Below are 27,461 nucleotides of genomic sequence, written 5' to 3' on the forward strand. Positions count from 1 at the left end.
TGCTGATAGATTCACAGTGTCTGTAAACGAAATGAAAAAAATTGCTTGCAAGGATAAAAGGAAACAATATTAACAGTGAGTGTGGTTTTGAAAGACATGAAGCTTTTATTGATCCATAAGTGGCTCATTCACTGGTAACTGATTTTCCTTAAAGGCTCAGAAGGGCACTTCTTGTAAACGCCTTGATAACAGTGATGTACACTGCTCAAGCCAAACTTACCAGCCAAAACTACACAATTCTATTAAAAAAACCAATTTTCTCCTGTAGGTTGCAATTTTTGTGAATTAAATATAGATATAAATCAGGAGTGTTTAACTTTTCTTTCAGATGTACTACAGCAAGAACTGTCAACACTTCCTAAGGACAAAAAAATCCCCCATATATGCCCAAGAATAGCTCAAGTACATTTACATGCCTATGTTAAGAATAACATTTATCACCTTCATCCTCAAGCCTTAGTCCTCACTTATCTCCTCCCCTCACAATTAATAACCATTATCAATTGATATTGATAATCAATGTGAAATAGAGATATGGGTAAAGATGAGCCTCTACTATTTAAGCCTCTGAGACTATCCTCTTCTGCCATGTAACTAATCTCTTTATGAATGTAAATCAAATTATTCAATAGTCTGCAGCAATCATAGTGAACCAAGAGCAACAATCGTTAATGTAAACCCAGAGATTTTTATAATGAGTCAATCATCCAGTTACCCTGGAGGATAACTAGAAACCTGCATACGTCACTCACTCAGTACCATTTTAGACAGGTCAAGACTAGTGAAAATCTTCCTTCTGATATGTAAAAATGTACTATGCCAGATTTAAATGTCTGCTTTAACTAAGGAAGAAAACTATTATGCTGAATAGCAACACTTTTCCATTGACCTTCCCTGTTGTTTTTTTTTTCTCCACTACAGCACCAAAAAAAAGTATAAATAATTGAATTATCAATAGAATATGTCTGTATCTAATCTGTCTGCAGTCTGGAAGTTAGGTAATTCACCATACTTCCAGCTTGCTTTGTATGTTGAATTTGCCTTCTGCAAGTTAGTCTGTTGTGTATACCACATAGTTCATTGAATATGCTATACACCATCTGTCATGGTGGGACACAAATGAAGTTGAGAACCACAGCATCCTCAATTATCACATAATGAAGAATCATAGATTTCACAAAAACTCAGAAGCAAAACAGAATACAGTACTTCAGAATGCTATAAGGCTCCCTCCTCCAGAAATCTGCCTCTTTTCAAGAGTTTTTCTCATTTAGTTAGCAGGTCCAGAGGAGGGCCACAAAGGTGATCAGAGGGCTAGAACACTCATCAATGAGGACATGCTGAGAGAGTTGAGGCTCTTCAGCCTGGAAAAGGAAAGGCTCCTTGAGGACGTTATGACGGCCTTCCAATACCAGAAGGGGGCCTGCAGGAAAGCTGGGGAGGGCCTTTTTATAAGGGCACGTAGTGATAGGATGAGGGGAAATGTCTTTAAACTGGAAGAGCATAGATTTAGACTAGATATTAGGAACATTCTTTACTGTGAGGGTTTTGAGATGCTGAAACAGATTGCCCAGTGAGGTTGTGGGTGCCCCCTCCCTGGAAGCATTCAAGGCTAGGCTGAATGGGGCTGTTAGCAACCTTGTCTAATGGGAGATGTCCCTTCCTATAGCAGGGAGGTTGGAACTAGATTGACCTTAAAGGTGCTTTCCAACCCAAACCATTCTATTATTCTATGATCTCTGTATTTTGAATCTCTGAGGCACTGACAGAGGAGTTTAAGTATTCCTTATATTTTGTGGCAGAATTCAAGTTATGCTTTTTTTGATAAACTGTCATTAACTGGTTGCTTTCTTCCCCTAAGAATGGCATAGTCCCAATCTATTGGAAGAAAATGCAAACAAAATTCTAACGGTACATAATTAAAAATCAATTAAATTATGTGTAAACAATAATCTAAGGAACATCTCACTAATTTGTTTTTACACTCTTTTCAAAGAGTTGTGTATGACCATTTCTTATAGTTCCAACCTGTGTTTTCCAGATCACAAATTATAATCCCTTAAAGTCCCATAAACCTTCTTGAATGTGGCCCTACTCTCATTAAATCAACTGATGGTGAATGTAATTCTTCTCCTTTGTCACTAGACTCAGCATTTTCCCTCTTCTTCAATCTCCAGATTACCATTCTTTATACATAGTGGTAGGACAACTCTTCTGGATGTTCTGTACTTTGCAAAGTCACAGTTTTCCATCCTCTTCTGTTGTCTTCTCTAATTCTTATCATATAAATCTTTACTTTAAATCAAAGTAAGGAATAGTAAAATACCTGGCAAATTTTCCAGTAAAACAACAGTTTATAAGAACAATAATGAGATTAATATTGATGGGATAATTTAAAAATCTTTCCAAAAATAAATTTGGACTATATGAACTGACATAGGAATCACAATTTAGAGTGTTTAGCTACCAAACTGCTTTGCAAGACTGAAATAAAATTTCATGTGCTACAGAAGAAAGGTAAGCATGGTGTATGATCTGGTTTAACAGTACCGTTTTAAAATTGCTTGGAGGACTGTGTGTAGAGATAACCCTTGTTAAGATCTTAGAAACAATGTACATATGTGTTGATGACTTGTATAAATATGGCTTCATCTGTCATAAAACCATAAGATGATGGAATAGCCTTCCTGAGACTATTCCACTTCCTGAGAGTATCTCTCTGTCATCTTGGAATAATGAACTGTGAGCTTTCATCCTCTAAGGAAAAATTATTGTTGTATTGTTTGCTGATTTCAACTGGATTTCTTAACAATAAAAAGATTGACACTGTCTGAAACGTTTTTTCTGTAGCATTTACATACTTCACTGATACAATTAAGAATATGAAAATTAAAATTAGAAAAGTATTAAAAACAAATAATCCTCTAAATAGTCCTCTAAAAGTAAGCCACCATGAAATTATTATTTTTAAATATCTGGTGCCTTCTAGGCTGTTGTAAAGTGTAAAATAAGTCTTTCTTTTCAATAAATATATAGGAAAAAAAATTAGAATAAATTCTGTCATATGGTTCCGAAAGGTAAAACTTGCTTTACATGTTCTTAATGTCTAGCTGTCTGATACTGGAACTTACACTTGTGTTGCAACAAGTTCAAGTGGGGAAACATCATGGAGTGCTGTTCTGGATGTGACAGGTAAGCAATATGCAGAGGCCATTTTCAGATAGCACAAAATGAAAGTATAGTGTAAAATAAAGCCTTATGAGTCAAATAATGTCTTCTAGAAATGCTAGGTGTGAAATAGAGAAGGTTTTAAGTGGGAAGGATTTGTTTCTTCACATATCTCAGACTTCATTGCTACCACTGGAATTGATCTGCATATAGCAATTTTCTCAGACTTCTAGTAGCTGATGTTCTGACATTTTATGTAAATATGAACAAAACATGTTTTTTCTGTTACTTCTTTTTTCTTTTTTTTTTATATAAAGTTTTGAGTTTTGTGGGATTTTTTTCTATAATGTGAATGTAAAGAATGATCGTTCTTTCTAAAAAAATATACCTGATAATGCAATAGTTGACTTAATTCTTAACAAATTAAAAGCACAGATTTAGCTGATTATGCAGATATTTGGCATGCTTTTCCTTTTAACCTTCTACTTTGGTCAAACTATCTAATTGACAACAAAAAGTAATTATTTTACATTTGCTCCTTGCAGAGTTGGGTGGAGCAACAGTTAGTAAAAGTTATGACATAAATGACCTTCCTGGGCCACCATCCAAACCTCAGGTCACTGATGTAACTAAGAACAGTGTCACCCTGTCCTGGCAACCAGGGACCCCTGGAAGCCTACCAGCTAGTGCATATATCATTGAAGCTTTTAGGTATGTGAATTATTCTACTTTAATTTCCTTCCTATCTAATTTTGCTTAAATCCTAGTACCAGCTGTTCTGGTATTGTGGTGTTCCTCTGGTTTCTACATTTATCACTAAAAGTTCAGTGAAAGATTTAGCTCCAATGGCAGGCATTGATTCTTACTTTTTAAGTGTTTTGTTTTGTTTTTTAATATGTCATCACATTTTCTTAAGTTGTGAAGTAGTGAAGCATTTAACTTTTTCTTCAGGTCAGTAGAAACATAAATGGACAATGTACTCACTATTTGTTACTATTTTCTTAGTTCTAATGATCACCCTGGGAATGCTGTATTTCAAAAAATTTGGGCTTGAGTTACTTAGACTGTTGTAATACAAACAAACTGAAAACCAATGGACAACCTTCAAATCACTCTGTGTTTTTCTTCTGTTCTTGTTAAAACAGCACCATTAAATAGTTAAAGAACTTTAAAATTCTGCATTTAACTGTTTTAGATGGAATAAAACTTTTAACTGAAAAGGCTGGTGTTCATAATTCAGGATTTCATCATGCAGCCTGAAGTTGAAGAGGATCCAGCTATTCTATTCCACACAGCAGCACTTAATGCGTTGTAGGAAAGAACTCCTGGACCCCAATTCAGCAAGTTTGTTTAAGCATGAGTTGTATCCCTCATGTGTATTACAAGAATAGTATTCTGCATATGAGTGTGCACTTTCTTACATGCTTTTCTGCATCAACATATTCAAAAAATGACCAATAATAATAGTTTATCTTTTAATTAATATTCTAGCAGGAATTTATCAAATTATATGCTTACAAATTTAAAACATTATAGTGATAATGTTTTATCTGCATGCGTTAATATACAAAATCCAATTATTGTGGATTGCTGATTGCTGATTTTGTTCTGGGACTTGTACTTTTCTTAATGCATTAAATGAATGAAACAATAGAAACAAAATGGAAATAGCAGTTTCTTTTTTTTTTTTCCTTTAAGATGTTACATTTTTTGGTCAATTCTGTACAAAAAAGCAGAATAAAGTCAAATTTTGTCTGTAAACTTTTGTGATATTTCACCTTGTATAAGCTTTTATGGCATGCCATCAAGAAGTTTTACAGGAGCCAAGGATTTTTATTAAAAGCAGTTTTAACAATTACAGCTGAAATGTCTTCATATGGTGGATTGTAATCTAACTATATTACCATTCAAATGAAAATGTAGTGACATAAAGAATATTCATATAGTTTTCTTAATTTACAAGCTTTTTTTCAGAAAATTCTTTGTTAACTTTGAGTATGAATGTAGTGCAAGCATTTTTTTTTCTAATGACAGCTGTTGACATAATTTACTTAACAACATAGAAATTTATTCTTTTAACATCTTTTTCTTTTCTAAGGTTTATGTTTAAGATTGGCCTATTTATCATTCAAATTTCCTTTGCTGCTTTCCACACTTTCCTTTTGCAGGTGTTTGCTAGAGTGATAGAAAAAGCTTTTGCTTTTAGTGAAAGGAGAAATACTTTTGAAAGCTCTGTCATTTTTTTAATGTTTTTTGTTAACTAAAACTGTAAAATCTTATTTTTGTCTTGTTCTTACTATTTTTTTTTTCCCTGCAGATTCCCTTTTATTTCCTTGTTTTCTTATGTGTTAGTCTATAATCTTCAACATTTTCTTATTGCAGTCAATCTGTGAGCAACAGTTGGCAAACAGTGGCTAACCACGTGAAGACCACTCTCTACACTGTGAGAGGACTGCGTCCCAATACAATCTACCTGTTTATGGTGAGAGCTATCAATTCACAAGGTCTGAGTGATCCCAGCCCTATGTCAGATCCTGTCCGAACACAAGGTAAGAGTAATTATTATGGCCTACATGCTTGAGCTAAAATTAAAAAAAAAAAGAAACTGAAAATTGACCATTAGGTTTGTCCATTTTATGTTATCACTCTGACTGAAGGAATCTTGAATACAACTTAACTAATAAATGGAGTCCAATGATTGCTTCATTAATCTGGAATTTAGGAGAAAGCTAAGGATAGTTGAGCTCTCCAGTGCCTTGGTATATTTTTAATTTGCAGGTTGTAGATTGTTGGTATGCTTCTTGATGGCACTCAAACTTTTCTGAACATGCCCCCTTCTGTTGTATCCTTACTTTCTATTTTCAATCCTTAATTCATCTCCATTATCTAGCAGAGATACACTGTCATAATAAGGACAAAAACCAGACAGGCAAAACACCTTATTTCGCATTAGTATTAATACTAATTAATACATAAAGAAATGCAAAAAATGTCCATAGGATATTGGTAAATCTACTCCAAAATTTGTGCAGGTTATTCATATAAATTAAGGCATCTGTATGATGGAGAGTATTTCAAAGCTGTTCTGAGAAATGTATAGACTTTCAACTTATATCAACATTTCTAAATTTTTACATTCATAATTCACTGCATAATAAACCCAGAGGGAAGACTGAAAGGAAATCCCTTATTTGTAGGCTACTGATATAATTGATAGCTGTGATCCTCCATGTCTTGTTTCAGGACTGTTTGATGACTATAAAATCTGCTCATGTTATACTCTGCTCTAACTGTGTACAGCTGCCACAAACAAATTTCACTTCACAGCATGTTTTTTTTTTGGCTTTAAGAACATATTGCTTCAGTACTTCATTCAAGAATGTACTTTTGCATTAAGCATATTGAGGTACAGGAATTAATCATCTTTTTTAAATCATGATTTCTTCATTTTCAAAGTAATAGCTCCTCTCACAGTTAATTTACATTGAGATTATCTATCCCTGTTTATGGAAGTTAGAAAACTGCGTGGGAGTGCCTGTGCATCCTGGATCAGTCTCCAGCATGTGTAATTGGAACCATGTTCTTTGTAGGTTCTGAATGGAAAAAAGGAAATGAACAGGGTGGTATTGCTTTATCACATAGCCACTAGATCCAGCCTCTCATTCCAGTCTATTCCTGAATAAATCTGTCCTTAATATATTATTATATATCCTCCTATATATATATAATATTATATATATATATATATATAATAATATATCCTATAATATATTATAATATATCCTCTTCAAAATATTGATAGCAATAATAAATATAAATCATTATTGTAAAAGGAGAAAGAGCCGTTTTTTGAAAAGCTGAAGGAATAAGTTGAGGAGGGATTTCATGGCTTCACTGTCCATTGAGTATTGCATCTTTTCTTCTTTCTTACTCTCCTGTTGTGATAAGAAGACTTATGTTTTTCTTTGCACCAGCCTTTAGTCTGAATAACTTATCACTTAGTTAAAAATACAACTTTATTTGGCATTTGAATGTCAAGTGAAGACTTTTTATCTGACATACTGACAAGCAATTTGATTTCAGTAAAAACACGTCTTTTAATTAGCTACAGCATGTGTTGCAGCTTCCATTTCCAGAAGCTGTTTAGCAGTCAAGCACACTGAAACATGTACAGGATTTATAGCTTCTTTGGTAACCTCCAGTTTAATGAAATTAAATCATAAAATCAATTGAAAATTAGCATAATGTTTTGATGTGATTTCTAATTATGCCTGAATTCAATTCGGGCTGACAGAGGAAGCTGACACATGCAGGAAAGCCTGTTCACAGCGACCACTGAAGAAGAGAGAAGCAGCTATAACCATACTATATAATACTAATTTGCAACAGGTGTCTTTTGCAGCTTTAATATCTGGCATTTTATTTCCTGGTAATAAGCATAGCAAAAGGCAAGTAGTATAATTTTATGCATATTTTCATCAGTGAACTACAAGTTGACAATAAGGGGCTTTCAAAAGGCTTACCTTGAATGACTTCTGTCAAATGAGGACAGAGAAATCAGTAATTGCTGTAGGAAAAGATTTGACTTATTGGTTGGATTATTAGCAGACGAGATCATATATTAAAAAGCACTTCAAGGAAACTATGTAAAATCATGTATGAAACTATGTATAATCATATCCTTGCAATTTAAATTACTATCTACTAGTAGAAAGTTCACTGGAAGCTGTAAAAGTGAACTTAGAGAAAATATACCACCAATTTAATTTTAGAGATCTCTTAATTTTGATTAGGGTATCTTTTTTGAGCTGCTTTTCCATGAGTCATGATTTTCTTATGCCGACATTTGCTTATGGGTAGGTCAACTGCTTTCCCACTAGGAGTCTCTAGTAATGTGAATATTTCATTCCATGACATTGCACCATGACCATCATGTATATATGTGTTTCCAAATGTACATATGAATAAACAGAATTTTACATGTACATCTTACATTAATTTCTTACTGATATTAATCCATGTTATTCCCTTGAGTTCTACATACTTCTTTCTATGATAAAATATATTTCATAAAGAAACACTATGTAGAAATGACTTTTTCACTAAGGGAATGTAAGTATTTGGCCAGTTGTATACTACAGCATAATTTAACTTAAAATATAGGCACTGATAGATATATGTAAATTTTTATCAAGGATCACAGATTCTATGAATAGTAGTGTAAATGAATGTTCTGCAAACCAGTCTGAGTTGCTGTCTTAGAACTGGTTTATTGAATCTCTCTATTTGTGATTTTGAATAGACATGATTTGCTAGATAAGCTCCTTCAATCTTGTTGACAACTATTTTTTGTTTATATTCCTTTTGGAGACCCATGGAACCATCTGCATTTGAGTATCAGTAGAAGCATGTGTTTCTATTGTTTATTGGTAGCTCTGAACCCATAAAATCCAGGATTATGAAGTTGAGGTATTGATTACCAGAATCAAGCTTATTTCAAAATCTGAAGGCCTGTGATTCAGATATTGTTGTCATATTTATGTGCTTAAGTTCTAAAAGCATTATTATTTCTTCTCAATAATATTTAGATTAAAAAGAAAGAAAAAGTCAAATACAACATACACACATACCCTAAGACCATCAAAGGAGAAAAAGAGGACTTTTAAGTGTGTTTTTTCTTCTCTGAGTACATTTGATTGATCCAAAAAGACGGAAAGTGGTTTTGGCTAATGAGTCCCATGAGAAAACCAAGCAGAATTCACAAATGTGTAGGCAAGCCTGGCTATAATGTATCAGACTTTTTAGAATAAAATCTGTGCTTGTATCTTTCTGGACAAATTAACAACAAATTGAAACAGAAATAATCAATACATGTATATCTACTTAGGAATATCTATTTACAGATGGACAAGTAGTATGAACAATGACAGGAGTGGCACTGTAAGATCTTTGAAGGAGCCACTGAATGCGTCCAAACTTCATTGTCTCCTAGAAATTACCTTTATCTCTGTCTGGAGTAAAGGGAAGGGAGATGCAGGGAAGTATTGGCTAATGAACAATTTTAGACCAACATTCTCTTTTTGATGCAGTGTAACAAAAAATGGTGATATCTAAGAATTCTCACTAAAAAGACATACTGAAGATATTCACATTGTACATCTCCTTCATTTTCTGATACATACTTTATATTTGCTGTTTATGGATGGTAATACAGCTTCCTTTAGTTTATCCAAAATGAGTAGCCAAAATGCAGTAACCTAAATGAGATCTTTAAGAACTAGGTACAAGGGCCACATGTGGTGCTTGGAGGTGGAATCGTAGTTTTCTATAGACCTTTATACTAAGTGATCAAACTCCTTATTTTTACTAGAAGAAATAGTTTTTCCCTTCTCTTTGAAGGAGTGTTTAGCATACTCTTGAAAAGAAAATTTCCATGGTAAAGTGTTTTTATTGATCTTTCATGAAATCACAATCGTTTTGATTTAATAAATTTTTACTTTTCATATTTGTGCTAGATTTCATTATCTTATCTGTAAAGGAAAAAGTCACTTTGAAAAAGAAATTGCTATTTGTTGCATTTGGTTTCTCGTGTGCATGGTATATATAAGGAGGGAAAGTTTAGTGACAGTTTGGAAACGTATAATAACTAAGTGTCATGTATGCTCCAGGGAAGTTAAAAACCTGTTCATTTTCTTAAATTATGCTAGGCAGTTTGGTTCCAGATATCTGGCTGACATTATTATTATCTGAACATTGCAGAACTAGTGAATAATTGAATCTCTCTCATCACTTGCAAGATTTGAGAAAGCATTACTATCAACTCTGAATAATCATTTTAATGTATTTTTCTTTCCCGATTTCTTAAGCGGCCAAAGGTGGATGATTAGTTTGAATTTACTTGCCATGTTTGGTAGTTCACATTCGAAGCTTAGCACTCTATTGTTTTAAAAACACTGCTGTAAGAGGGTGCTTAAGTCAAGTCATTAAGCTATTCAGTAATTCCAATTGTCATGCATATTTTCTCGTTAAAATAATGCTTTCATGTGTTTGTTTTGTCTGGCAGATATCAGTCCACCAGCACAAGGTGTGGATCACAGGCAAGTCCAGAAGGAACTGGGAGACGTCATTGTACGCCTGCATAACCCCGTTGTGCTGACACCCACAACAGTTCAAGTTACCTGGACAGTAAGGCTTTCAATATAATTACCTTGCTTTACCTAATTTTGCCTATTTGTCCCTACATTTCTTTTACTATACTGAAAAGCTCCGGTCTTGACCAGCATAAGTGCTCTACTGAACTAATGTCATACAGGAATATGTGTAGATGAAACGACCTTTTCATTTTCTCCTTTAGGTCAGGCAGATTGAAGGTTTTCTGCATTCAGCTTAAAGGGAGATAGATGTCTAATTATGAAAATGAATTATGTTTAACACCATAATCTAAGGGTAATTGATCTGTGGATTCATAACTGTGGATAGCAAAAATAACTATCATCATTAAAATGTTGTATGAAAAAAACACTTTCCACTTAAAAGCATGAGAACCCCTTGAGAATACTCTATTGTTTGGTGACGCTAAAATGCAGAAATAGATTTCTATAGTGCGCTTGTTGAAAAGTAGGCAATGTTATGCTGATGCCTGATCCATGGGTAGCATCTGGTATTCTGGCATGTGCCTTACCCTCAGTGAGTGGACTTCCTTTCATTACAGAAGACCAGAATGTTTCTGGCAGTACTTAGCTAACCTATTTGAGGGACCAAACTACTGGGTAGAATTTCTGAGAAGTTAAGATATAGCATATGGCTTTTAAAATTCTATGTTTCTCTTACAATCTCTTAGAAAGAGATTGTTCCTAGGGCACTCCACACCACAAATAAGGGCTTTGCTTTTGGAGTATGTGTCCCAGAGGAAGGAGAGTCATGGTTAGAAAAGTGAGATGAACACAATGCATTGCAACATTGCAATGCCCATCACTGCAACAGTTATATTATATAGAATGAATTCTGCTAAAGAAATATTCACAATACTCAGAAGTTTTCTTCTACAGGTAATATTGTTAAGAGTTTCATGTGTACAGAGGTCTATATAATAGAATAGAAATATGGATAGATTGTGTATTATAGAAATACTGCAGTTTTTACACATCTCAGATGTATTTATGGGGGCTTATATGTCATCCTTGTTTCAACAGATTTCAATGGTAAGGGCCAGATTAAAAATGAATGGAGAAGTGCACAAATTAGTCTTTCTTAGAAGATTATTTAAAAAATGTGTCATTGCATTTTGTTGTTGATGTTAACACTCAGCTTGTCCTTCTAAAAATACTGTCTGTTACAGCTAAATAAATCCAGGACAGACTGACTTTCTGGTCCAAGTGCCTTTGCAGAAAGTCTTTTTGCCCAAGCAGATGGTTCAGTAGGTTAGAAACTTTGAATGTTAGCAGCCAGTAATTGTAAACTTGAATGACATCTATGTGGTGCTTCTTCAAGTCCTTTATTGTGTGTTAGAGATAGCAGAAACAAAATTACATAGGTTTTCTCCCTATTTGTAAATGGAATTCAATTTTATACAGTGTAATAGCGTTCATTGTATTATAATGAAATATTATGGTTGGAGAGTCTCTTGGTGCCTCTACTGAACTACTAATGAGCAAAAAAAAAATATGGTAAGTTAAGGTATATCATTAAAGATATCAGGGGTATCAGCTCATTGGAAAGATCCCTCAAAGCAGTGACAGTATGCCATCTGACAAGTGAATAGACCTGTGTAGAGATGTTTTAGAATTGCCTGAGGAAAGAAAAGCATGCACAGAAAAAGTATCTGGAACAGCTAATTAGAAACTTAACAGCAACCAGAACAAAAACAACTAATTAACCATAGTAGCAGGAAAGCAGCCGCTCCGTCCAGAGAATAAAGTTCTGTTCTTATAAAGTGGTTAGATAGTGTAGCTAGGATACAGAAGGACAGAAGTGCAGAGAGAATCGTAAGACTTCCAGTATTCAAACAATTAATGACAAGAAACTTCCTCTATTCCAGAGTTTCTGGTGTCTTGACTCCCAACAAATTTACCAATTTCTCTCTTCTTTCTGAGATGGTTTTGTTTTTTTCTTTCTTTCTATATATTTTTTTAAAATTTCAGTTTAAAATTTCACAAATAATTTTGTTTCTGTTTTGTAATTTTAAAATGTTTAGAAATAAAATGTCTAAGTATGTGCCCATATATTTCATCTATTTGAAAAGATTAGGTTCACAAAGCCAATGTTAAAAAGGAGTAAAAAGCTAGGTTGTCAGTGTAACATAAATTTATCCCTCGTGTGCCTAAGTACTAAAGTACAGCTGTAACTATCTGGTTACATAGAGTATCTATTCTTAATAAAGCTATTCAGCATTTCTTTTATCTTCTTTATTCAGTGTGTGCTACCGGATCCTAGGAAATTAATACAACTGAAACCCACCATTGAATTAAAAAAATATTAGTTTGTCTCATGTGCTTATCTGTCATGCTCTCAACTGTAACACTTGAGTGTTTCACAAATAATACTGAATTTATCATCAGAAGGATAAAACTGTGTAATAATCCCAACCGTACATAAAGGTAGACAAGGTGCAGAGATATTTATAGTCACTGACTGTTGCCTAACTTTAAACCTCTGGCCTGATTTATTTTTATTTCTGTCAAATATATTTGCATTGTTACAGCATAATATGTACTCAAAGAACTTTTGTAGCTAACCTCAACTATAGCTCAGCACTTTCCAGCCTCAATTTTCTCACTTTGAGCATTAAACTGGGAGTTTAATTAGTGGCCAAATGTAAGAAGTTTCCTAGCATTATGTAGGAGCCCTGTGGCATAATCAGGAAAAAATTCAGTTCTTCAGAGTGGCGAAATAATTGCTGCTTTGAAATCCCAACTGCCTTACAGGAATTTTGAGGCTACAGTGCAGAAGAGTAATTTATTTGCCTCTGTCTTTTAATTTGACATTGATTTTAAATGATTGTGCTTCACTGGAAGTTTGAGTTGAGCCTACTGGACAGTCTTGCAGTGTATCATCACCTTTTGTCTTGTTCCTGTCAGTAGATAAATACTAGTGCTGTTTGAATTTTTGGAGAACACTGTGAGTCTGTGAAGTGATTTAACCCCAATATGTAGCTCCACTCCACCATGCTGCTTTCCAACTTCCCCTCATCAACAGAACAACAGAAAAATATGATGGAAAAAACCTCATCGGTTAACATAAAAGCAGGCAGATCACTAACTGATGACCACCAGGAGCAGAACAGCCTCAGCATAGGGAGATTAATGTAATTTGTTGCTTGTTGGTAACAGACTAGAGCAGTGAGAACTAAAAGCAAACTAAAACCATCTCCCTCCGACATCCAGCCTCTTCTATCTCATCCCCTTGAGCAGCACAGAGGAAAAGGAAACTGACTGCCAGTCAGTCAGATTGCTTCATCTCTGCCATTCCTCCATGGTCATTCTGTGTTCCTGATCCATGTGGGGTTTCCTTCCATGGGATACCATCCTTCCTGAACTAGTCCCACGTGGTCTTCCCACAGGCTGCAGCCATGTAAGCCCAATGTAGTCCATGCTATTGAGCTCAGCACAGTTTGAAAGATATCTTGCCCAGATGGAGAATTACTGTGTGTACTGGTTTAGAAGCAGAGTTCTTAGGATATTTTGGAGTTGAGGCTTACATACCCAAGAGCATATTGAAAATGTCTTGAGAGTGTGGATTAGCTGGATTGCCTGAATGCATCCTGTATTTGCAGCATAATCTACATTATGAGGGTGTTTTGTTTTTTTGTTTTTTGTTTTTTGTTTTTTTTCCCTTTATTTCTTTTAACAAGCAAATAGCCTACAGAGTGATCATAGTCACTGAACCTGTCTTATATTCAGTTGTGGTATGTGCAGGAAAAAAAAGAACTTTGTATTCTGCAGAAATGGAAAGCTACTGTCAGCTTTATAGATACCTCTTGCACTATACATTCATCAAAAAGAGAGAGAGCATGCAAGACCAATTATGCTTGTAGGTTGCCTTAAAGCATCGAGTCACTGCTGAACAGAACCCATCCAGTAATTGCTGTCTTCTGCCTTTTAAAGGAGCATCTGCATTTTCTGCCATCCATCTTCTGAGGTAGAAAATGTCTTTAGACCAGCACCTGTTACAGCCCTCCTTTGATGAGGGGATTCCACAGCTGCTCCTACATTTTCTAAAGCAGCTTAGAGCATCACAGATATTATGTTCTGTGATCCCAGTACTCAGCAGAGAAAATTATTGCAATCTCTGTAATAATGCTAAGTGCTTTGTAAGAGGAAGTACATTAAAAAAAAAAAAAAAAGTGAGAGAGAAATGAAAATAACTAGAAATTATTAAATTCTTTCATCACATCACAGTGCACATTTCTGCAACTCTACCTACATGCAAATGTGTACTAATCCTATAGTTACTTTATGCTTAGCACAAGTGAATGCTATTCTTTAACACTAAGCATGTTTTTAGTGGCCTGCTGTTGAAGTGACATGCAATTACCACATAAGAATAGAAAAGGATGAAGTTACAAGCTTTGTAATATATATATAAGATTATTTGTATATATAGACATAAATGCATATGTATGTGTATGTATCTATGTATTTATGTGAAATACACTTGATTTTCCTCACATATACTTTGAGCTATGTATATATGTCTCACATCTCTCTGGTTAATCTGTGTAATTATCCTAAAGTATTTTTGTACTGTTCAGAAAATTAAAAAAAAAAAAAAAAAAAAAAAAGTAAAATCCACTTGCTCAGTAAGTGAAGTGACCCCTGAGCAGCTTCCCAAAAACCTGACCACAGGAAAAGTGCCTCTTGTTTAGACTAATTGCAGGTGGGAATTAGGGACAGCTTAGTATCCTCCTTGATATTGAATACAACTAGGTGTTTAAAGAAAGCATTAAAATGCATGGTATTTTCATTTTCATTCACAAGTACCCTCCTAGACCATCAACAACAGAATCACTCAATAATCTGAAATCCTAGCAGATCATTTGGCTCTGTTGTAATCAAACTTTCAACTGAAAGCACCTGTGTAAATGGCATGATTTCTGGGTTAAGCTGGTTTACTGCAACTGCAAATGACAGCCTTGTTCTACTACCACACATGTTTTCATATTGCTTATGTTGAGTCTTTCTAGTAAAAAAAATTAATAGCTAGGGAAAAGAGAAGTGTATGAATAATTTGAATATCATATGTAAACTGATATGAAAGTGTGATGGACTGAGAATTGCTTAGTGAAATCCAAGTGTACAGTTTTTTGTGAGTTAGTTGGTGCATTTCTCTTTGTATGATGTCATAGAAAACACTTTTTATACCATTTCTTGGCAACAAACAGTTACTGTTCAGTTTAGTTCTAAATTTTCAGATCTTCTGCACTGCACAGGAGTCAATAGAGCTTAAAAGGATCTGCAGCAAAAACAAAATTGAAAGTTCTAAAATAGTTATGGTGTCTTTCAGCATAACTTCTAATACAAAAGCTGGGCAAGAACCAAACTTAGTATTTAATTATTAAACATCATAGTCTCGTATTGTAAGGTAGGTTGAGAAATTATATGAAGTTGCTGTTCTTACTAAATTTTGTAGTAAACATGAGGTTCACAAAGTCTTTATGTCCGTAAAACATTTAATTAATGAAAGTCAAACATGGATAAAAACAATTTACTCTGATTTACAGACTCCCTTCATCTGGAAACAGCTGCTTAATGTTCTTCTTAAAAACACAGCTTGATTCTTTCAGTATTAACAAGCTATTATTGTGAGTTATATCCCTCTTTCAGTGCATAAATTCACTTAAAGTGAATGTAGAGAAGTTTATAAAATGCAAGCTTAATGTTGTTGTAACATATGTTGCAAGATTTTTAACAGTGACAGTTTTGATGAAAGACATTTCTGCTCTGCTCTCACAAATAGAGCTTTCTTCTTGCTTGCCCTGCTTTTTAATGTCTTAAGAATCTGCATCCCTTCTGAATGACTCGATAAACTATAACAAGATTATAGCAAAAGTGTAATAAACTCTGGTTTGTGTTTTCAGCTTGAAATTCATTTCTTCTGAAGATAAATCAAACAAATGTATCTTTAATTCTGAAGTACCTTTGAGTTAGCAGAACGTCAAGAAGAGAAAGGAAACCCTGTTTGTTGAATCTTGGATGTAACACAGAAATTTATCAAACTGCTAGTCATATAGTCTTTGTTACTTAATTGCATTTTCTTTGGGCATTTGACAGTGCAGAAGCAGCTAGACTTGGTTTGATTTTACCTGATGGGTAAAACTTGATGGGTTGTTTTGCTTGTGTTTACATGCAAACATCATAATAACTCAAATCATTATTTCAAACTGTTTTTGTTTTCAAGAGAAAATATGAATGCAACATCTTCCAGATAGAACACACTTTAGGTTTTTCCTTCAAATAAAAAATTCTACTCATCGCTATGAAAAAATTGTTAAATTTCTGTGTCTGCCTAGCAACAATTAGAATATAAAACAAAAATAACATTCCAACTCCATCTGATGGATTGAGTACATCACAACCCCAGGATGTAAAGAGACTGTTTAGACTATGAACGCAAGAAACAGCACATGTTCTTAGATGTTGTTTTCTCTGCATCTGTCTTATGTTTATTTTACTTTCCCGAGCATCTCATGAAAAGATCAACTGTAAGCCAAGTAATGGACTAACTGAAAGCATACAGGGCTTCTTCAAAGACTTGTCCTCTTCTGAAAAGAATTTGTTTTTCTTTTCTTCTCATATTTCAGCACATCAGTAGCCAAGATGTCCATAAGTTTACATGCAGTAAGCATTATGCCAAAGTTCTCTTTTTTTTATTTGTTGCAGGGGTGAGAGCTTGTTTTATGATTTAAGATGGTATTTGTCATGATATATATATAACTGCAGAAAGTAAAATAGAAACGTTCTCTAACAAGTAATGTGAGAAGAATATTCCTTTAGAGACAATTAATAATGGTACAATGGTACAAGAAGGCATTTTGATTTTTAAATTTCAGCAGCATAAGTGGTTGTTAATTTTTTTCTTTTTCACAAGGGTAAAAGTATTCAAGGCAAAAGTTTTGCTTTCATTTCAAAATGTTTTGTTACTTTAGTATGTTCACTGACGTATTATTTAATGCCATTTCTAGGTTGACCGCCAATCGCAGTTTATTCAGGGCTACCGAGTAATGTACCGCCAAACATCTGGCCTACTGTCTCCAGCTGTATGGCAGAATTTGGAGGTCAAAGTCCCAACAGAGCGCAGTGCTGTTCTAGTCAACTTGAAAAAAGGAGTCACTTACGAAATTAAAGTTCGCCCGTACTTCAATGAGTTTCAAGGAATGGACAGTGAATCAAAGTCTGCTCGTACCACAGAGGAAGGTTAGTAAAATAATCAAATATCATTTTGGTTATTTTATGCGTGCCTTCATTCAGCTCCACATGATTTCTGTTTGTTAAATATAAGGTCATCATTAGAATTCAACATCATAATCAGTTTTCTACTATAAGTATTCCTGGAGAAAGCATTTGGCCAGTTCTGTATTCCTCTGACTTCCACCTGCTCTGTATGTGCAAGTGGCTTTGAGTCTTCTAACAAGTGTACACAGCAGACATTCTTTTACAAACAGTGTTGATGCGAAAGAAAACTTCGATCTGCACTTTGAAAATAAAATTCAGTTTGAAAGGCACACCACTCCATTGGTTCTGCCAGCAAAGTTCATGAAACTGCCCTATTTAGTTGTTTGCAGAGTTTTCTTAAGTACCATTTAGATGTAAGTGAAACACAGTGTGCAGACATAGTGAACATTTTACATCACTGAAATGCAGAAACATTTATTCCTATGGCATGTAGTACAGTATACTTATACTTAAATATTTATGCATTTGACGACCATTTTTTATAAAATTTAAAGAGGTTGAGTTGAGATATCTAATTTTTATCCTTTTCTCTTGGTGTACAAGAAATCTATCTATCTAGAATAACCTGTGCCTGGAGAACCTGAGCAGTCATCATCAACTCTGCTCTATAAAAGAAAAGTGATCACAAAAGTGAGGGTTCATCTTCTCACTTTGTATCACTGATTTCTTTCAAAACATAGGAAAGAAATACCAGTGATGTTTCTAAACGCTCACGTGGTCTTCATGGGTTTTGAGTGCACTCTTTCAGTCCTACTGAAGATGCATCTTAATCACTTGCAGTAGTCTCCTGAGGTTTAATTTAGTACTGATTGTCTAACGCATTTTACATTTCAGAAGGACTCACTTTTTCTCTTTAATTTGTTATGATTATTGACCAGCAAGTAAGCAGTCCTGAGGGTAACTTGGTTTCTGCCTCTCTTTATAGATGAGGAAATTCAGTATCCTGCAACATGTAGGAAGGCATTCCTTAAGTAACATTTGCTACTCTGTGTTTCCAATTTCTTTGTTCAGACCATAAAGCCTAAACAAATCAATTAAGACTAGCTTTGCAGCAGTCTAAACCAAGCTTTAAAAGTAGTATTTTTTAAAAAAGCTACTAAAAAGAGATTTCTATTTCTATAAAATCAGTGAGAAATTAAATTTTCATTCTTAAACCTCATCTCTCCATACTGCCAGTCAGGTAACATTGTATTTTAAAGGCCACTTTCTTTGTGTGCAATTTTCCACACTGTGAAGATTTTTAGAACTTTTCTTATAGGTAGTTATGTACGGCTAACAAACGAGGATCTGCTTTGTAGATGTATAGCCTTCAAGTAGTCTGTTTACAAGTATCTCTTTCAAAAAAGCAGCTTGTAACACATGTTTTTATCACAAGTCAAGTGACAGCCCCTTTATAAAATTCTTTTTTTTTTGGGTGATAAAACGATGTACCATGAGAAAGTTAAGAAATTTGCTAGATCCTGTTCCAGAGATATTTTCCTTTAACTCCTCATATTAACTTTGTAGTCATATTGGTGTTCGTGTATTTCAAAAATAGCACTAACTTAATGTTTAATAATTGTGGTTTGCTCCTCATCCAATAAAGAGAAATGGCAGTCTATTTAAAGGTGTCACACTTTCTATGTAGCCTGTGATTTCATTTCAAAAATGAGCTTTTTTAGACTTGACTTTTTTAAAATGTCAGTTGTACTATTTATAGAAAGTAATTTGGAAGAGTGATATGCATGTTTGAAGTTTTTTGCAAGATGAACAACCCAGGTAAAGTACAATCAGGAGGCAGTGGCAGCTTTCTGCTGGACTGAATTTTACATGCAGTGTTACTTCTGAGTCCTAGCTCCAAAAATCAATTTTGCTACAGTTAGACTTTTCCTCTGGATCAGGCATTTTTCACAGTTCAGTATCCATTCATCTCCTACCTCTTTGGCCTTGTGAAGGTAATAAATGGAATTCTGTTTGGCTGCCTCTGGAAGAGATGAGCAGCGATTTGGGTTCTTTCATATCTGTAAGAAGAAGCTGAGCACTGGAATAATTGACCTGTCAAGAAGCAGGCAAGGTGTTCTCCACAAGGCAGCAGCAAGGGAAATGAGAAAACAGGTTTAAAAATGTTATTTTTCAATGCAGTCTATTTAATAACTGCAGAGTGTCAGACAAGTGCCTTAATTTATATCATGGTGCCAGCTTACAAAGTGATATTATCATAGGAGGAGGAAGCAGAACTGTTATATACGTATGTGTGCCTACACACATAAGAGCTAAATAGAACACTTTCGTTTGTTAATTTTCACTTCTTTTTTTCACCCTTGCTATGAAGACAGATGATAATCCTTTTAGGTACATACACTACGTTAAATCTCTTCTGGAATAACTTTATGGAGTAGTATTTGTTCTGCATATTGTTTGTCACCACAAAAATATGACAATAGTGGAGGTCTCCTAAGTTTTATCAGTTGCTGTCTTGTAACAGCAATCAATTCTTGCTTGCCTTACCGCAGCTCTTAAAGTGATACTTTCAGCTACATTCATCAGTTGTGATTTAATTTTGCTTACAACTTACTATCTATCCTTCAAAACCAAAAAGAGTCCACACACAGAAAATTAACTGGGATATTCCTGCAGTTTAAATGCAAATGCAAATCATTGCATTGTTTTTTTTCTTTTTCAATGATAAAGGTATTTATTTTATATATTCTTTAGTGTTTACCTCTCTCTTCTCCCTTCCCCCATGTTCCCCAGTACTTGGACATAAAACATTATATACCTGAATGTCCTAATGATGAAAGTATATACATTTCAGCACAATGTTCCATTTCACTTAAAAAAAGAAAAAAAATATAATGTTGTTTTGCCATTTTTATTACTACTGTTTGTTATTATTATTTAGTATTGTTAATATTGTACACAGTTATTCTTGGTTTTGTTGTTACACAATAAGGTTTTTAAAACACTTTTTTTCTTTTGTTCTCTGTGGTTCATTTGCCATAAAATACACTAAGCAACCTTACTGTTCAACAAGGTGTAGCCCAAGGTCACCTTTTCGTGCTTTACTTGAGTTGGTTAAGAGTCAAACTATCCATAATATAGCTCTATTTTTCCCTCCAGAACTCTTTCTACCTAGCACTATTTGATTTGCAGCTGAACCTCTATCTGAAAATGTAGTTCCCGAAATGTGCAGGACTCACAGGAGTCATACATTAGGCAACTAATGTCATCTATGTGAATTTGTGCAAGGCCTTTGGCATGGTCCAACACCACATCCTTATCTCTGAATTGGAGAGATATGGATTTGAAGGGTGGATAAAGAATTGGCTGGATGGTCAGAGCCATAACGTTATTGTCAATGACTTTACATCCAGGTGAAGACTGGTCACAAGTAGCATCACCCAGGGATCTGTCTTGGGACTGGTGCTCTTCAACATCTTTATCAATGCAGCGTTACAGGCTTGGGGATGAGTGGTTGGATGATTGTGAAGAAGAGAGGGACCTGGGGATGTTGGTTGATGCTCAGCTGAACATGAGCCGACAGTTTGCCCAGGTGGCCAAGAGGACCAATGGCATCCTGACCTGCATTAGAAGTAGTGTGACCAGTAGGAGCAGGGAGGTGATCATTCCCCTCTACTCAGCACTGGTGAGGCCGCACCTCGAGTACTGTGTTCAGTTTCGGGTCTCTCACTACAGGAAAGATGTTGAGGTCATGGAGCATGCCCAGAGAAGGGCAACAAAACTGGTGAGGCATCTGGAGCACAAGTCTTATGAGGAACGGCTGAGGGAACTCAGATTGTTCAGTCTGGAGAAGAGGAGGCTCAGGGGAGACCTCATTGCACTCTACAACTTCCTAAAGGGAGGCTGTGGTGGAGAGGGATTTGGCCTCTTCTCCCAGGCAACGAGCAGGACACGGGGAAATGGCCTCAAGTTGTATCAGAAGAGGTTTAGATTAGACATAAGGAAGAACTATTTCTCTCAGAGAGTGGTCAGGCACTGGAATGGCTGCCCAGAGAGGTGGTGGAGTCGCCGTCCCTGGCAGTGTTCAAGAGGTGTCTGGATGACATGCTGCATGATGTGGTTTAGTAACTTGTGGTGGCAATGGTGATGAGGAGACGGTTGGACTAGACGATCTTATAGGTCGTTTCCAACCTTGTGATTCTATGATTCTATGATTTATCAATGATGTACTGTAAGATAAGAGTATACCATCAGCATGTTTGCTGATCATACTAACTTGAGGGGTGCAGTCTTGCATTTGAGTTGGGGCAATTCTAGATACAAGTACAGACTAGAAGAAGAACTCCTTGAGAGCTTCTGAAAAGGACTTGGGGGTCCTGGTGGATAAAAAGCTGGATGTGAACCATCAGTATGCTCTTGCAACCTGGAAAGCCATTGATGTACTGAGCTACAACAAAAGAGGGGCTGCTAGCAGGGAGAGGGAGAGGATTGTTACTCTCTATTTTTCCCTTATAAGGCCCCAACTGGAGTACTGTGTTCAGGCCTGGGACTCCCAGCACAAGAAGGATGCAGAGCTGTTAAGGAGGCCATGAAGATGACCAGAGGGCTGGAGCATCTCTCCAGTTGAGCTTATTTAGAAAAGAAGACTGCGGGGTGACATAATTGCAGCCTTTCAGTACGTAAAGGGAGCCTACAAATAGGAGAGGAATCAACTCTTTGAAATGGTAGATAACAGCAGGATAAGGGGAGATGGTTTGAAGTTGAGGGAGGGAAGATTTAGGCTGGATGTCAGGAGAAAGTTCTTTACTATGAGGGGGATGAGGTGCTGGAACAGGCTGCCTAGAGATGTTGTGGTTGCCCCGTTCCTAAAGGTGTTCAAGGTGTTCAAAGCTCTGGGGAGGCCTGGCTGTGATCTTCTAATACTTGCAAGGAGCTTACAAGAAGGAGGGCAACTGGCTTTTTGTACAGGTAGATAGTGATAGGACAAGGGAGAATGGATTTAAACTGAAAGAGGATAGTTTTAGGTTAGATTTTAGGAAGAAAGTTTTTATTCAGAAGGTGGTGAGACTCTGGCACAGGCTTCCCAGAGAAGTTGTGGATGCCTCATCTCTGAAGACGCTCATGGCCAACCTTGATGGGGTCCTAGGCAGCCTAATATAGTGGTTGGCAACCCTGCCCATGGCAGGAGAGTTGGAACTAGGTGGTCTTTAAAGTCCCTTCCATCCCAAACCATTTTATGATTCTATAATATGTGTGTTATGTTTTTATATTTTTTTTTCTTATGGAATCTTGTATGGTCCCTCCTCCCTACTTCTGATGCCACAGTTTTAAGTTGTTTAATTCAGACAATTGGCTACTCCAGCTCTTCATGATTACCAGGGTAAGGTTTGAGCTCAGCTCCCTGAGCTTGTGCCAGGTCAAGTCTTAGAATTATCTGAATAGACAAGAAGTTTTAATGTCACATAGTGGCCAAGGAAGGACATATGCCTTTGTGGTGACAGCTGTAGCTGTGCAGGGTGAGCCCCTGCAGAAGATGCTCACAGGGGGGACTTTGGCCTCTCTATGGAACTTGCTGCAGTACTTCCCAAACAACAAGTTCTACACCAACAAAAGCACCCTGCTGTTGATGTCACTGCAGAAAGGGCTTTGCCAGCATAGTTCTGATAACTAACAGCAATGTTTTTTTATTTTTATTTTTTTCTTCACTCTTCAAATCAGAGTTGGGGGGGCTGACAAACATAGAGCCTTGATATGCAGTGGCCAGCCAAACAGCTGTGAGTGGTTGAACTGAACAGGGGACTCTAAAGAGAAAGATTAGCTTGAAGAAAGAAGAGCATAAATATATATATCTGACCTAAATTATCATCTCCCCCATTCACTGTCATTTGGTATAAAGTCTTAAAAACTTTCTGTCTAAGAGGTGCAAAGTTTTATGCTTAAACAAGTTGAGTTATTGACTTCTCGGAGAACCAAAAAGGAAAGCAAACAAAACTTCCTGAACTCCCATTTCTCACAACAGTATCAGACCATGTGGGGGAAAAAGAATGAAAAAACTTTTCTGAGCAGGGGATACAATCTCACATTATGACTTAGTTGACTTAGTTGACATATGCATAGCTAACCATGTATTATGGAAAACAAATGCAAGCATGAGAATAATTTAAATGCAAGCCTTAAGAAATGCAATATCTAAATACATGAGAAGTGATTTGTATTGATTCTCCATTACCAAAGATTCCACATTTTCATTCAGTACAATGCTTCTCTTCAGAAAGGCATTTTTTCAAAGTTGTCAGTCCCTAACAAAATGTGCATACCTAGGCCTGCAGGGGCTGTGAACTTTGTATGTTCTCTGCTTGCACTTACACTTTTTAGCAAAATTTGTGCTCTAGCAAATGGATTAATGTCTTACTCCTGTTTGTTCCCTCTGTTTGGTGCAGCTCCAAGTGCCCCTCCTCAGTCTGTTACTGTCCTGACAGTTGGAAACCACAACAGCACAAGCATCAGCATCTCCTGGGATCCTCCCCCTCCAGATCACCAAAATGGAATCATCCAGGAATACAAGGTAGAAAGGATCTGTAATGGAAAGGTTGTGTGTTTTAGGAAATAGTCTGCATGAATTACAGAACAATAGCACTGTTTATAGATTTAGATTCTGACAGCATTTACTGCCACCCATATAATTATATGGAGAAAAAGGATTGAGTGCCTAGTGGATTTTTATTTTTTTTCCCCATATAAGCAGTGCTACTGTTATTGTTAAAACCAAAAATAGCATGAGCTAGACCTGGATGAGACTTGTAGTTGCCAACTAGTTTAAAGGTTTTATTTCTTTCTTATCTATCCTTGGAAGAAAGAGAAGGGTTTTTTTTGGTTTTTTTTTTTTCCTAGGGGGTTCTTTACTCCCAGAACAAGTGGTGGAGCTCCTGTCTCAAAATGTCTTCAGCCTGGTAGAAAAGCTGACAGGAAAGATACTACTCTCCCCTGCAAAAATGCTAATCTTATCACTTCAAGGTCAAAGTCAAGAACTATAGCTTTGGGAGAATACAGGTCTTCCTTCAAGGACTATGTGTGTCAAGATTCACAACATAAAGTGCTAGCTAGATCAGGCTAGATATGCAGAGTTTGTTACTTGACTGCTTGCTGCACTTGTTGCCTTTTCTCTGCTTTTTTTTTTTTTTTTTTTTTTTCTCTGTGATGGCTGAAGTTATCCTTCCCTTATTTATCACCTTATATTTTGTAATAGTCTATTCCCCACTAAGCTTGTTTTTGCACAAGTATATTTCCCCAAATTGGAAATTTTGCAGTGTGTTATTGGTGTGTGTGGAGGGAAGCCTGGAGAAAATGGTCATGCTATATTCAGCATTATCACAGGCTTATAACTGTGAAACATATACAACAAATTTTCATTGTGGCTAGCTTCTATATTGAATGTGAAATTTATAATTGAAATAGAGCAGGGCAGCTTGCTTGAAAATCCCACTAAAGGCAGAAATGATAATCTTTTTGAGATGCAGACGATTATTTCACGCAGGAATATGTAATTTATTCTTCCTGATGTGTTGTAAGGGAAAACAGAATCTAGAAGGAAGAAAGTGCTTGGCTTATAACCAATTCATGTTTTAACCTCTTATGGATTATCATTTGATCAGAGGGATGCAGTAAATGTACACAGTACTTATTTTTAGCCTAGCACTTGTTTTATTTTGCTTTTATTTAATATTAAGATTTATTAATGCCAATATGGTATTGATCTCACTTTCATATAAATAATTGTATCTTTTGCTTTAATTCATCTTGATGCTGAGTGTTCTATGAGGCAACATTAACTTTCAGGCAAATAAGTAAAACACAGTCTTAAACCACAAAATATATAGATATGAAAGTCAGCTGATGGTTAATCAAAGCCACATTCCAGGTGAGTACTCAGACCTCTAGATTGTTTAGAAAAACAGCTGGAGTCACCACCTATTACATCCCTTATTGTTAGATTAGATGGCCGCCTGATTTGTGTGCTGGCTGTGGTGAATCTAATGCAAAGAGTCTTTAGTATAAAACGACTGCTGAGGTTTCACTGGATATGTTCTAACGAATGTAGATCTGTTGTTTCCAGCATAAGAATGAATGGAGATTCATTTATGAATTCAGTGCCTATAATTAGGAGTATTTTGTAGTTGCTGCGACTTAAGACCAGGAGAGACAAGGACTGAAAGAATGAATTGCAATAATCTCTTGCCCTAATGCATTCTGCCCTGCATGTAGCCTCTGCATGAGCTCAGAAGAACGAAAGTTTATTTTGTTCTCAAAGTCTTTCTCAGTGCTTTGCAGAAAAAAAAAAAAAAAAAAAGGTGTGATAGAACACTGAGAAGGGTCAAAAGTAAGGGTAAAGAGAGTATAAATATTGTTTACACACATCTATTGGTCACTGAAAGTGGTTCCACTGGTAGTGCTTTCTTCTGCTGTTGTAATTATGTATTGTCCATATGATACCTTTAAGCATTGATTTTCTTAAGTATAGTGGCAGCAAATTCTTTCTTTGATCATAGAAAAGCAGTATGTGCCAAAAATAATAACTGAAAAAGAATCCCTAAAAAGTCTTAGTTTTGAAACTTCTCAGGAGAAGCCAATGGATAAATGCAGGAGAGAGAAACAACTCTGTGAAATTATGTACCATTCTCATTATAAAATATGAATTCAGATTTAAGAATATTTTGTTGCTTCTGTTTAATTGGAAAATAATTGTGTCAGGAACTGATATCTGGATTTCTGAACAATGTATGTAATCACAATAAAGAGCAGTTTTGAGCTTACTCTGCTTTGGAAATGTCGCATGCCCCTGCTGTGCAGCAAAAAGAAATACAGAAGGATTTTGAAAGATTTTATCCCTTAATACTTTAAGAAACATTTCACTAGTTGTCCTTTTACTGTCCAGTGGGAAAATAAGAATGAAAAAATGGATTTTTTTATGAAAAGATTTGGCAGTAATCACATTATTGAATAAGATTTCAATGAAAACATAACACATCTTTTTCACTTGGATGATTCTATGTGTTTCAAAGCACGCTATAGAATTGTGCTCCATGGAGAACCAGAGTCCAAGATGGTGTTTGCAAACAGACTTTGCAACTTGCCTGATTTTAAAATAACCTGGGATAATTTGCTGAGCTCCAACTGTTCCTAGATAGTAACATTGCTAACAAGTCCAAAATACCAAAACAGGTGATTGTCATGCAAAACCTTGATATGTCATATCCATCAGCTATTGTTTATGAATACCAAGAATTTCCTATTTTTTAACACATCAACTTTTGTCCCAGATCTGGTGTCTAGGTAATGAGACTCGATTTCATATCAACAAAACAGTAGATGCAGCCATTCGATCTGTAGTAATAGGTGGCCTGTATCCAGGTATTCAGTACCGTGTAGAAGTTGCTGCAAGCACCAGTGCAGGTGTGGGAGTGAAAAGTGAGCCACAACCGATAATAATTGGTAAGTGATTGTGTATTCTGTTGTTTTGTTTTGCTTGATTTTACTTTCAGAAATGCTTTCATTAGTCACTTCTGAGAGCATAAAGGTCTGTGAGCAAAAGACAAGTTTTGAATTGAGCTTGACAGTTAGCTTTTAACGTCCCAATGCCTACTGGCGTGGTGCCTTTTGTACAGAATTCTCACAGCTAGCAGAGTGAGCTAGCTCTTTCTTTGCTGAGACATTATAGAAAATACAAATTATCTAGTGAAACTGATTTTTTAAAATGTATTCACCACTTTTGCAGATTGATGGATTTATGGAACTAACAGCTAGGGCTTCTTTTTCTCCTCTTCAGTTGACTGTAATATTGCTTTACCTCTACCACTGATGCATAAGGCACGGTTTATAGTTGTTTTTTGAACATAGTGTGCCAGT

General features: G+C 35.7%; 1 protein-coding gene across 1 annotated transcript in view; it reads left to right on the forward strand.

Annotated features, from left to right (window-relative positions):
- The window catches only part of ROBO2 (roundabout guidance receptor 2), a 409,630-nt gene that overhangs the window by 315,789 nt on the left and 66,380 nt on the right, over window positions 1–27,461 (forward strand). The window contains exons 10-16 of the mRNA XM_042867094.1: window positions 3,111–3,192; window positions 3,714–3,879; window positions 5,551–5,717; window positions 10,232–10,353; window positions 17,348–17,579; window positions 23,999–24,123; window positions 26,876–27,047. Coding sequence (XP_042723028.1) covers window positions 3,111–3,192; window positions 3,714–3,879; window positions 5,551–5,717; window positions 10,232–10,353; window positions 17,348–17,579; window positions 23,999–24,123; window positions 26,876–27,047 — 1,066 coding nt within the window. The remainder of the gene's footprint in view (window positions 1–3,110; window positions 3,193–3,713; window positions 3,880–5,550; window positions 5,718–10,231; window positions 10,354–17,347; window positions 17,580–23,998; window positions 24,124–26,875; window positions 27,048–27,461) is intronic.

This window comes from Lagopus leucura, unplaced genomic scaffold (assembly GCF_019238085.1).
Source record: "Lagopus leucura isolate 7727_CA_CO unplaced genomic scaffold, USGS_WTPT01 Super-Scaffold_100001, whole genome shotgun sequence".
Taxonomy (NCBI): domain Eukaryota; kingdom Metazoa; phylum Chordata; class Aves; order Galliformes; family Phasianidae; genus Lagopus; species Lagopus leucura.